Source organism: Cebus imitator, unplaced genomic scaffold (genome assembly GCF_001604975.1).
Source record: "Cebus imitator isolate Cc_AM_T3 unplaced genomic scaffold, Cebus_imitator-1.0 Scaffold51, whole genome shotgun sequence".
Classification (NCBI taxonomy): domain Eukaryota; kingdom Metazoa; phylum Chordata; class Mammalia; order Primates; family Cebidae; genus Cebus; species Cebus imitator.
The window spans coordinates 10,256,461-10,268,990 of NW_016107366.1; the positions used below are offsets into that span (position 1 = coordinate 10,256,461).

Below are 12,530 nucleotides of genomic sequence, written 5' to 3' on the forward strand. Positions count from 1 at the left end.
CTTGAGCCACCGCGCCCGGCCCTTTTTCTTTTTTTTTAAAGATGGAGTTTGCTCTTGCTGCTCAGGCTGGAGTGCAGTGGTGCGATGTTGGGTTGAAGCAGTCCTCCTGCCTCAGCCTCCTGAGTAACTGGGATTACTGGCATGTGCCACCACAACCAGCTAATTTTTGTATTTTTGGTAAAGACAGTTTCACCATGTTGGTCAGGCTGGTCCTGGACTCCTGACCTTAGGTGATCCACCTGTCTCACCCTCCCAAAGTGCTAGGATTACAGGCGTGAGCCACCGTGCCCACCTGTAAAATAAATTCTTTTGGCTCTTAATTTTTTTTTATTTTTATTTTATTTAAAAAGACTAGTCAAGTGCAGTAGTGAGAAGGGGGGAAAGAGTAGAACAAGGAGTTCTATCTGTAACTGACTGAACAATCAATTGAGATAACTCACTACCTTCGGACCAGCCGTGGCTCTTAATTTTAATGGTAGTGTCTATAATACTTTGACTTCCTCTTCCCTTTTATTTACAAAATTTTTAAATTGTTAAATATTTTGTGATTTTTTTTCCCCCTTTATTCTCTGATTCATGGCTTTGCTGTTTCTTTCATTCCTATGTGTAGGTTCAGTGGTCACCTCACAATGAGACTATTTTGGCTTCCAGTGGTACTGATCGCAGACTGAATGTCTGGGATTTAAGGTAATTCATGTATTCATTACTCTGTATATATAATTATTTCCTTTGTTGACACTTTGCAAAGGTAATCTGTTTTAACTTTTTAAATTATGCTTTTGTGCTAGTAAAATTGGAGAAGAACAATCACCAGAAGATGCAGAAGACGGGCCACCAGAGTTGTTGGTATGTTACAAGCATTGGACAGTACTGAAATAGTCTATAATTTAATGTCCTCTCTCTGTATTTGACATCTTTATTTTCTTCCTTCTTACAGTTTATTCATGGTGGTCACACTGCCAAGATATCTGATTTCTCCTGGAATCCCAATGAGCCTTGGGTGATTTGTTCTGTATCAGAAGATAATATCATGCAAGTGTGGCAAATGGTAAGGGTCATTTATTTGGGGGAGGTGAGATGAGAAAGCCATTGAATCAATTTACATTTATATGTTTTATGATTACAGCTACCATCTGTGTTCATTTTACTCCCAGGTGTGATTTTAAGGCTTGTCTATACTTTGTCATTTTTGACTGCCTACTCGCATTTGGTTATCCCACTGGTATTTTAAATTCAGCTAAACAAAACTGATCCTCTCTCCCACTTCTCTTTTTCTCCTGTTTCCTCCTCCTTTCTTTATTTTTGTTTTGTTTTGCTTTGATTTTGAGACAGAGTTTAGCTCTTGTTGCCCAGGCTGGAATGCAATGGTGCTCACCGCAACCTCTGCCTCCTTGGTTCAAGTGATTCTCTTGTATCAGCCTTCCAAGTAGCTGGATTACAGGAACCTGCCACCACACGTGGCTAATTTTGTATTTTTGGTAGAGACGGGATTTCTCCATGTTGTTCAGGCTGGTCTCGGAATTCCTGACCTCAAGTGATGTGCCCACCTTGGCCTCCCAAAATGCTAGGATTTTCTTCTTTTCTTAACATGGCTCCAATATTTTCCCAGCTAACCAGACTTGAAAACTCAAGAATTTTTCATGTCCTTCACCTTTAGTTCTAGTTCATTTCCAAATTTCATACCATCTATCTGCAGTGTTTCTCCTATCTTTCCTAATCATCTTACAAGTACAAATTTACATACCCAAAGGAGGTGTGTCATATCATAGCATCAAATACTACCATTTCTCCATGAAACCTAGCTAGATTTCAAAAATATTCCCTATCTCTACCTCAAAGAAGGTAGTCACCCTCCTCAAATTTTCAAAGCACTTCAGTTTAATAAAAATAACTGATGTCTCATATTAATATTAAAAAACAGTTACATTCTGGAGATAGATGGTGGTTATGGTTATACAACGTGAGTGTACTTAATGCCACTGAACTGAACACCTAAAATAGCTAAGCTGTTGAATTCTATGTTATATGAAGTTTACCACAGTTTCAGGGTGGAAGAGAAATTCTTGCTCTTTTGTCCAGGCTGGGGTGCAGTGGTGCAGCTCACTGCAGCTTCCACTTACCAAGCTAAAGTGATCCTCCTACCTCAGCCTCCCTAGTAACTGGGACCACAGGTATGTACTACCCGGCCTGGTTAATTTTTTAAGATTTTGTAGAGATGGAGTTTGCCATGTTTCCCAGGCTGGTCTTGAACTTGTGAGTTCAGGGAATTTGCCCACCTCCCAGAGTGCTGGGATTACAGATGTGAGCCTGGCCCACAATTTTTTTTTTTTAGGAATTGCATAACTTGATGGTTGTCTGGTAAATGCAAATAATTCAGAAGAAACTATAGATCTAGTACCAGAATAATTTTTGACTCAGCATGAGGAGGGGGGATATTTTTAGTCAATACTTTCGTAAAATGGAATAGCACTATTAATTGAAGACAGAAATAAAATGTTTGTGGCCTGCCAGATTAACAGATTGTACTACATCCATACTTATCTTTTACCTCCAAATACCATCATAATATCTATACTTTGTAATATTACTATCAGCTTATCAAAAAGAAAGATGATTAGGGACTGTGCTCAGTGGGTCACACCTGTAATCCAAATACTTTGGGAGGCCTAGGCGGGAGGATCACTTGAGGCCAGAAGTTCTAGACTAGCCTGGGCAACAAAGTGAGACCCTGTCTCTTAAAAAAAATCAAAAAATTAGCTGGGCGTGGTGGCTCACGCCTGTAATCCCAGCACTCTGGGGGGCCGAGGCAGGCAGATCACAAGGTCAGGGGTTCAAGACCAGCCTAACCAACATAGTTAAACCCAGTCTCTACTTAAAAATAACAAAAATTAGTCGGTCGTGGTGGCATGTGCATGTGGTCCCAGCTACTTGGGAGGCCTAGGCAGGAGGTTACCTTGAGCCGGGCGGTGGAGGCTGCTGTGAGTCATGATGGCATGTGCGTTTAGTCCCTGCTCTTTGGGAGGCTGAGACAGGAGGATCCCCTGAGCCCAAAAGTTTGAGGCTACAGCTAGCTGTGATCACACCACTGCACTCCAGCCTGGATAACAAAGTGAGACCTTGTCTGTAAGAGCAAGAAAGAAGTAGGGTTAGGCTTATAAGATATTCATGTCATGCTGCTAATAGGGGAAAGCAGACTGAAGAATAGCATGATGGTATTCCTCATTTTAAAAATTTTGTAGGCCGGGCGTGGTGGCTCAAGCCTGTAATCCCAGCACTTTGGGAGGCTGAGGCGGGTGGATCACGAGGTCAAGAGATCGAGACCATCCTGGTCAACATGGTGAAACCCCGTCTCTACTAAAAATACAAAAAATTAGCTGGGCATGGTGGCACGTGCCTGTAGTCCCAGCTACTCAGGAGGCTGAGGCAGGAGAATTGCCTGAACCCAGGAGACAGAGGTTGTGGTGAGCCGAGATCGCGCCATTGCACTCCAGCCTGGGTAACAAGAGCGAGACTCTGTCTCAAAAAAAAAAAAAATTTTGTGTATCTAGGCTATATTTAGAGAGCTGTTTGCTAGCCAGGCTCATGCCTGTAATTCCATTACACCTATAATCCCAACACTTTGGGAAGCCGAGGTGAGCGGATCATGTGAGGTTAAGAGTTCGAGACCAGCCTGACCGACATGGAGAAACCTCATCTCTAAAAATACAAAATTAGCTGGGTGTGGTGGCGGGCACCTGTAATCCCAGCTACTCAGGAGGCTGAGGCAGGAGAGTCGATTAAACCCGGGAGGCAGAGGTTGTGGTGAGCCGAGATCTCGCCTTTACTCTCCAGAGCCTGGGCAACAACAGTGAAATTGTCTCCAAAAAAAAGCTGTTTGGTAAAATGTTGTTGGTTTCTTTTTACCTTTCTGTATTGTGGTTTTTTTGTTTTACAAAAAAGGTATGTTAAATGTGTAACAAGAAAACAGAAAATTCGCCTCACTCTCTAATAAATCCATTCAGTATTAATACAAAAATTTAATAGCTGGGCATGGTGACACACGCCTGTAGTCCCAGCTCATTGTGGGCATGGCATGAGCCCAGGAGGCAGAGGTTGCAGTGAGCTAAGATGGCACCGCTGCATTCCAGCCTGGGTGACAGAGGGAGACCCTGTCTCAAAAAAAAAAAAGAAAAAATTAAGTTCAAGGTTAAACTAGATCCCTGCAAGGCCATCACCCCCATTCCGGGTTGTTAACTTTATTTGGTGTTTTTAACATTGTGGTAGATTAAGTAAATATTTGGTCTTTGTCCCACTTCTTGGCACAGAGCTCCTCAAAAACACTTGGAGTTCGCAGAGTGCTAGCAGTGTCTGTCATTCCTAATGATCCACTTTGGACCACACCTGAGTTTGTTCTACTGTAGGGTGACTTTTGTGGGTCCCTTAGATAGCCTCATGGTGGATTTAATCAGAAAGGCCAAACACTTGATTTGAGAATTAAAACTTGTTGGCACCACTCATCAACCTTGGGATCACAGGGCTAGACATTGAGCTCTGTAAAAACTCTTAATTTGGGCTGGACATGGTGTCTCACACATGTAATCCCAGCACGTTGGGAAGCTGAGGCAGGCAGATCACATGAGGTCAGGAGTTCGAGACCAGCCTGACCAACATGGAGAAACCCCATCTCTACTAAAAATATAAAATTAGCCGGGCTTGATGGCACATGCCTGTAGTTCCAGCTACTTGGGAGGCTGATGCAGGAGAATCCCTTGAACCTGGGAGGCAGAGGGTGTGGTGGGTGGAGGTTGCAGTGAGCAGAGATCTGAGCTATTGTGCTCCAGCCTGGGGCAAGAAGAGTGAGCCTCTGTCTTTTAAAAAAAAAAAAAAACTAATTTGCTGAGCTTCCAGGTTGCTGAACAACTCATTAACATGCTGGGAGAGTGGCACGCCTGGAGACTTCATAGAAACACTGCAACCCCTCCCCACCTTGGCCTATGCATATCTTTCATGTGGTTCCTCAATTGCATCCTTTATTTAAAAAATAGTAATAGTAAAAAAGCTTCTGGATTCTATGAGTCATTCCATCAAATTTTTAGACCTGAGGAAGCAGTAGTGAGAACCCTGAAATTTGTAGCCAAATGGGATACAGTGTGTAGGTAGCCTGGTGCCAAGGACTTGCAACTGGCCTCTGAAGTAGGGACAGTCTTGTCCAAAGCTAACTTCAGGTAGTGTCAGAATAGAATTGACTTGTACTCCCATTTCAAGTGTGCAGTTCAGTAGTCTTCAGTGTATTTACAGTTGTGCAACTATCACCACAGTCAATTTGAGAAAATTCATTTTAAAAAGAAACCGTGTACCCATTAGCCATCATTTCTTCTTTCTCTCATATTCCCCCAGCCCTAAGCAGCCACCAATCTGGATTTGCCTATTTTGGACACCTTATATAAATAAAATCATAACATATGTATGTAACTGGTTTTTTTTTGTTGTTTTTTTTGGGGGTGGAGTGGGGCACACAGTCTCACTTTGCCGCCCAGGCTGGAGTGTAGTGGTGCAGCCTTGGCTCACTACAACCTCCACCTTCCAGCTTCAATCAATTCGCATGCCTCAGCCTTCCAAGTAGTTGGGACCACGGGTGTGCACCACCACACCTGGCTAATTTTTGTATTTGTAGTAGAGATGAGGTTTCACCATGTTGGTCCGGCTGATCTCAAACTCCTGACCTGATGTGATCCATCTGCCTTGGCCTCCCAAAGTGCTGGGGTTACAGGCATGAACCACCGTACCTGGCCTGACTGGCTTTTTATTGCCAAATAATATTCCCTTATATTGGATTTGATATATTATTTATCCATTTGTTAGTTGATTAATATTTGGATTGTTTTTACTTTTTGGTTCTTATTAATAATGTCTGGTTAGGCCAGGCGCAGTGACTCACTCACGCCTATAATCCTAGCACTTTGGGAGGCCAACGTGGGCAGATCACTTGAGGTCAGGAGTTTGAGACCGGTCTGGCCAACATGGTGAAACCCCATCTCTACTAACAATACAAAATAAGCCAGGCATAGTGGCAAGCACCTGTAATCCTGTAATTACAGCAACTCGGGAGTCAGGCAGGAGAATTGCTTGAACCCAGGAGGCAGGGGTTGCAGTGAGCTGAGATTTACGCCATTGCACTCCAGCCGGTCAACAGAGTAAGATTCCATCTCAAATGATTATAATGTCTGGTTAAAGAACTCAAGAATGTTGGTTATGAAGACAAATAGTATCCACACTTCAGTCTTGTGGGAATGTCCTAATCAGGGGCCTGTGGACCAGCTGTCTATTTTTATTGGAATATGGTCATGCTAATTAATATTTTATACCCATTGTAGGTTGCTTTCATCCAACAACAGCAGAGTTGAATAGTTGTAACAGACTTTGTGGCCCAAAAGCTATATTTATTGTCTGGTTCCCTGGCCTAATCTGTTGTTGAAACCTTGACTTTATGAAGTCTTCATGTTTACTAAATTCTTTTTCTTGTTTTTGGGCAGGCAGAGAACATTTATAATGATGAAGACCCTGAAGGAAGCGTGGATCCAGAAGGACAAGGGTCCTAGATATATATGTCTTTACTTCTTGTGATTTTAGACTCCCCTTTTTTCTTCTCAACCCTGAGAGTGATTTAACACTGGTTTTGAGACACAGACTTTGTTCAGCTGTCCCTCTATATAATAGGTACCACCAGTATGCTATTAGCCCAAACAGTGGCTGTTTTCTAAATATTAATGGGGGAGGGGGCTTGATTCAGCAAAGCCACAGGCTTACTTTGAAATTTTCTTCAGGAATTTTCTAGTAACAAACCCAGGTCTAAAGTAGCTACAGAAAGGGGAATATTATGTGTGATTATTTTTCTTATGCTGTATCCCCAAGTTTTTCAGACTCATTTAAGTAAATGCTAGAATGAATAAGGAATAGAGCCAAATGAGATGAAGTAGGCGTCTGAGCCATGAAGTATAAATACTGAAACTTGTCACTTTTATTCAGGAAATAGGGGAGATTCAAGTCATATAGATTCCTACTCAAATCTTGACACCTGACTTTGCAGGATGCACATTTTCATACGTAGACCAGTTTCCTCTTGGTTTCTTCAGTTAAGTCAAAACTACATGTTCTCTTTCCCCATATATTTTTGCTCGTTAGTGTATTTCTTGAGCTGTTTTCATGTTGTTTCTTTCCTTTCTGTGAAATGGTGTTGTTTTTGTTTTTGTTTTTTTTAACTTGGGACCACCAAGTTGTAAAGATGTATGTTTTTACCTGACAGTTATGCCACAGGTAGACTCTCAAGTTGAGAAGAGTGAATCAATAACTTGTATTTGTTTTAAAAATTAAATTAATCCTTGATAAAAGTTGCTTTTTTTTTTAGGAGTTAGTCTTTGACCACTAGTTTGATGCCATCTCCATTTTGGGTGACCTGTTTCACCAGCAGGCCTGTTACTCTCCATGACTAACTGTGTAAGTGCTTAAAATGGAATAAATTGCTTTTCTACATAACCCCATGCTGATGGGTTTTATTTAGTTTAAAACATCCATCAAACACCAGTCTCTGGCTTTAGAAGAGTCATTCAGGTGAAAGACATAAAACAGTGAATCAGAGGTGGCACAGATTAGTCTTTGTTAAGGTAACATTTCTTTGAAGTCCACCTCTAAAGAACTACAAGGGCTTTCAAGAGTGTCAAAGGCAGTTTGGTAGAGAGAATTTAAGGCAAAATTTAAATTTGGAAAAGGTGCTTGAACCTCCCAGCATGTTTGTCACTCGGGCCTTTACTTAGAAGTTAGAAATAATAGGCTTTAACCGCCGGGCGCGGTGGCTCAAGCCTGTAATCCCAGCACTTTGGGAGGCCGAGGCGGGTGGATCACAAGGTCAAGAGATCGAGACCATCCTGGTCAACATGGTGAAACCCCGTCTCTACTAAAAATGCAAAAAATTAGCTGGGCATGGTGGCGCGTGTCTGTAGTCCCAGCTACTCAGGAGGCTGAGGCAGGAGAATTGCCTGAACCCGGGAGGCGGAGGTTGCGGTGAGCCGAGATCGCGCCATTGCACTCCAGCCTGGGCAACAAGAGCGAAACTCCGTCTCAAAAAAAAAAAAAAAAAAAAGAAATAATAGGCTTTGAAAGCCTTTATCACCAGATGCAATAACCAGATAAAATGTCTGGTTCTTTCCAGTCACTTAGTTTTGTTGTTGTTTTTTAACTGAGCAGATCATGCTGACCCAAAACCACTTTCATGAGTTAAGATCTTTGGGAAAATCTGAATAGCCGTAACCGTTAGGTTCAAATCTCTATTGCTTTCTTTCCTTTAAGTCTAGTTGTTTCAGAGTATAGTGAAAATGACCCTGACACAATTTTTTTTTTTGAGACAGAGTTTCGCTCTTGTTGCCCAGGATTGCAGTGGCATGATCTCGGCTCACCGCAACCTCTGCCTTCCAGGTTCAAGCAATTCTCCTGCCTCATCCTCCCAAGTATCTGGGATTACAGGGATGCGCCACCACGCCCAGCTAATTTTGTATTTTTAGTAAAGACACGGTGTCTCCGTGTTAGTCAGGTTAGTGTCAAACTTCCAACCTTAGGTGATCCACCCTCCTCCGCCTCCCAAAGTGCTGGGATTACAGGTGTGAGCCACCACACCCGGCCACCTTGACACAATTTTAAGAGTAAACTATTTGAGTCAGCATATCCTTTAACAAAAAGTAAACTTTGTGAAAGTATTCATTTAATTTCTAACACTGACTGGCACAAAAGAATGCAAATTGTAAACCCATGTGCAATGGAAATTGGCTATCTTTTTGACTCCACATGTGCCGCCCCTCAATGTTTTTGGTTTGGGTCAACATAAACGTTCTTTAAAATACTCCAAGATGTGTCCATACATTGATCCTTTACTCAGCACATATGTATATGAGGATTGCTGCTGGAAGACAGAAGGCTTATTTTTCCTTTCCTTGATGCACTGAGATTAGTACCAACAGCAGATGAAATAGAATCCAGCAGAGTTGTCTGGTGTTCTGCCTCTGGCCAACTCCAGAATCTTTTTAAGCAGGTCAGCCAGTATTTGCAACTTTCACAGGATGATTGCTTGCCAAGTTTCTGGCACTCTTGTCTGTTTGGAAGAGTACGTCCAAAGGGTACTTAGTGATCTTCTAAAAAGTGTTCTGGTGTTTTTGGGTTACAGATTTGGCCATATGTTTCTAAACAGCCCCTGTAAGGTTGAAAGAGAAAAAGTAAGTTTATACTTTCTGCAAGTTAAAATAATACAGTAGAAAGTTTGTAACATCTGAAGTTTAGTTAGTGCAGGCTTTGTTGAGGAGATTGTTACAGTGATTTTTGCATGATCAGGAATGACTTTCCCCTAGCAAATATTTGGATGCCTCCTATTTATGAAATAGAATGAATGGTAACCTATGTGATGGTGATGGGTGGGATAGCTACACGTTTTCTCTGCTAGGTTAACTTCTTACAGGTATTGTTACAAAGCCTGAAATCCTGTAATTTCGGTTCTTTGGATTAGTCATTGTCTTTTCCAGATGGTACTTTTAATCTGATCCACACAAATGCATTTAGCAGATCATTGTATTCAATTGCAAGGTTATAATTTCCCAAACATTAAGCATAGTGTCAGTCATATGTGGATTAAAACACAGTATAGGCTATGCTTGGTGACTCAAGCCTGTAATCCCAGCATTTTGGGAGGCCGAGGTAGGCGGCTCACCTGAGGTCAGGCGTTCAAGAACAGCCTGGCCAACATGGTGAAACCCCATCTCTACCAAAAATAAAAAATTAACTGAATGTGGTGGCACATGCTTGTAGTCCCAGCTACTCTGGAGACTTAAGACAGAATTGCTTGAACCTGGGAGGCAGGTTACAGTGAGCTGAGATCATGCTACTGCACTCCAGCCTGGGCAACAAGAGTGAGACTCTGACAAAAAAAAAAAAAAAAAAAAGTATAAGAAAATCCCTGAGGCCTGGCATGGTGGCCCATGCCTGTAGTCCCAGCATTTTGGGAGACCAAGGCGGGCAGATTACTTGAGGCTAAGAAATGGAGACCAGCCTGGCCAACATGGTGAAACCCTGTCTACTAAAAATACAAAAAAATTAGCTGAGTGTGGTGGTGTGCACCTGTAATCCCAGCTACTTAGGCTGAGGCAGGAATACCACTTGAACCCAGGAAGGGTAATTGCAGTTAGCCCAGATCATGCCGCTACTCCAGCCTGGGCAACATAGCAAGACCCCCCATCTCTACTAAATAAAATTTTAAAAGAAAATCCTAGAACATTAGAGCAACAATTAAAATAGTTGCTTGTGAATTTGATGTAAATTTAAGAAATAAAATTTACGAACATCTCTGCTTCTACCCAAAACCACAGTGTTTGAATATTACATAAGGAAATTAATGGATAATGTTGATTGTTTTTGATAACACAACTGCCTGCTCTTGTAAGGAAGCTGAAAATAGCATGTAGGTAGGGTAGGGTTAGGAAAGTGTGCCCAAAGCCTAGATGCCACAGAATTCCTGGTGATAATAAGGCATATTTTGAGTCCTACTAGAAACTGAAACATTCCAAATGAACTTTTGAATGCCTGACCCAGGTATTTTGGAGGTACGAGTTATCCCCTTGTCATTAGGCACCCTTAGGGTTTTTTCGTTTGTTGTTTTTGAGACAGTCTCACTGTCAACCAGACTGGTGTGCAGTGACACAATCTCGAGTCACTGCAACCTCTGCCTCCTGGTTCAAGCCATTCTCCTGCCTCAGCCTCCCAAGTAGCTGGAATTACAGGCGCCCACCACTACACCAGGTTAATGTTTTTATCTTTAGTGGAGACGAGGTTTTGCCATGTTGGCCAGGCTGGTCTCAAACTCCTGACCTCAGGTAATCCACCCACCTCAGCACCCCCCACGTGCTGGGATTATAGGTGTGAGCCACTGTGCCAGACCTGTTTTTATTTTTTTAGGCATTAATTAGTATTGTTAAGCTCGGAAAGCAGTAACAATGCAAATATCACTCTTCTCTCTACAAGGATCACCTTGAGACTTTGTCTCCATTCCACCTGCCTGAGAAGTGGGAGCATCAGCCTGTTCCAGGTTCTTGGGTAGCATAGCCCTTTAATAAAAGAGAGCCATTTTCCATGTGTTCGTGGATAAGCACACTTTGAAAATCATTTCCCAAATCCATTTTTTGTTTTTGACTCTAAAGTAAAATTTCCCCTAACCCTCCCCACCATCCCGTCAGCCAGTGTTGGATGAAATTTGTGTAGCCGCAGAAACTGACTTATAAGTAGAGAGCTCTTCAGCAAGACTGAGCCTTAGCTGCTCCATCTCTTTGTTTTTCTGTTGCTGGAGTTGCACCCCACTTCTTAACTGCTTCTGGCGTTCTTCCATTTCCTCCAGCTGTTCCTGCATGAGATGGCCAAGAACATTTCTAATGAACGAAACAATAAAAACCTGATATTGTCCACTCTTATTTATAAAAAACACTTGTTCATTGTTTAATCTTCATAGTAGTATTGAGGCTGGTATTTATATGATAGGTTCCAAAACAGGTTCAGAGAGGTTGTGTCTTGGAAAAAAGTGACAATGCTTTTGAAAATGGTGACATCATAAAAGGAATCTTGTATGTTAGCCACAACTTGCTTAATAGAATTCTGAGAGGGTGATCAGGCACTCAGAGGGAGTTTTCAGTATTACAATCTTAACTTGTCATTGAGGAGGATTTTGGTTGTGAAGTGAGTTGAGAGTTTCATATACCTCTCCATATGGCAAGTTTCTTTTTGTTAAGATAATTGATTTTTTGTTTGTTTTTAAGTATATGTGCTGATGAGGTGAGCATGATAATTGGTAGTTTTTTATATATACTAAAGTTGAAATTAAGTCTTTATGGTCAGGCGCGATGGCTCACGCCTATAATCCCAGCACTTTGGGAGGCCAAGGTGGGCGGATCCCTAGGTCAAGAGATCGAGACCATCCTGGCCAACATGGTGAACCCCATCTCTAAAAAAAAAATTAAAAGTCTTTGTGGCAACAATTATTAAATATTGGCTAGAATTCTAGAAAAGTTAGAAAATAATTGGCTTGCTGGGCACTGGGGCTCACACCTGTAATCCCAGCACTTTGGGAGACCAAGGTGGGTGGATCACCTGAGGTCAGGAGCAAGACCAGCCTGGCCAACATTGCAAAACCCCCATCTCTACTAAAAATGCAAAATGTGGTGGCGGGGGCCTGTAATCCCAGCTACTCAGGAGGCTAGGAGGCACGAGAATTGCTTGAACCTGGGAGGCAGAGGTTGCAGTGAGCCAAGATCGCCATTGCACTCAGCCTGGGCAACAAGACCAAATCTGAGAGGGGAAAAAAAAATAATAATTGGCTTCTTTAAGGAAAAAGTTTTTGTTTCCAAAGTTCCTAAAAGATAATTTCTATTTAGTACTTAACTTCATGTGCAAATTGATGCTTTAGTGAGGGTGTTGGCTATCCTAGTTAATTTTCTGCATATTTTAATTTTTTTTTTTTTTTTTTTTTT

The 12,530-nt window shown here is 42.0% G+C and overlaps 2 protein-coding genes across 5 annotated transcripts in view; one reads left to right on the forward strand and one right to left on the reverse strand.

The window, feature by feature from the left end:
- The window catches only part of RBBP4 (RB binding protein 4, chromatin remodeling factor), a 25,082-nt gene extending 17,567 nt beyond the window's left edge, over positions 1 to 7,515 (forward strand). Inside the window, exons 5-8 of the mRNA XM_017527728.2 lie at positions 611 to 687; positions 789 to 846; positions 938 to 1,048; positions 6,513 to 7,515. Of these exons, the coding sequence (XP_017383217.1) occupies positions 611 to 687; positions 789 to 846; positions 938 to 1,048; positions 6,513 to 6,578 (312 nt within the window). The 3' untranslated portion in view covers positions 6,579 to 7,515. The remainder of the gene's footprint in view (positions 1 to 610; positions 688 to 788; positions 847 to 937; positions 1,049 to 6,512) is intronic.
- Positions 7,516 to 8,709: 1,194 nt separating this feature from the next.
- Positions 8,710 to 12,530, reverse strand: part of SYNC (syncoilin, intermediate filament protein) — a 22,026-nt gene continuing 18,205 nt past the window's right edge. The window contains exons 3-5 of one of the 4 annotated variants that reach the window (XM_017527945.1): positions 11,286 to 11,410; positions 11,041 to 11,117; positions 8,710 to 9,217 (exon numbers count right to left, since the gene is read on the reverse strand). In XM_017527945.1, coding sequence (XP_017383434.1) covers positions 9,207 to 9,217; positions 11,041 to 11,117; positions 11,286 to 11,410 — 213 coding nt within the window. In that variant the 3' untranslated portion in view covers positions 8,710 to 9,206. Of the gene's footprint in view, positions 9,218 to 10,959; positions 11,118 to 11,285; positions 11,411 to 12,530 lie in introns of those variants that run through there. The other 3 variants (XM_017527946.1, XM_017527944.2, XM_017527947.1) reach the window with 3 other exon arrangements.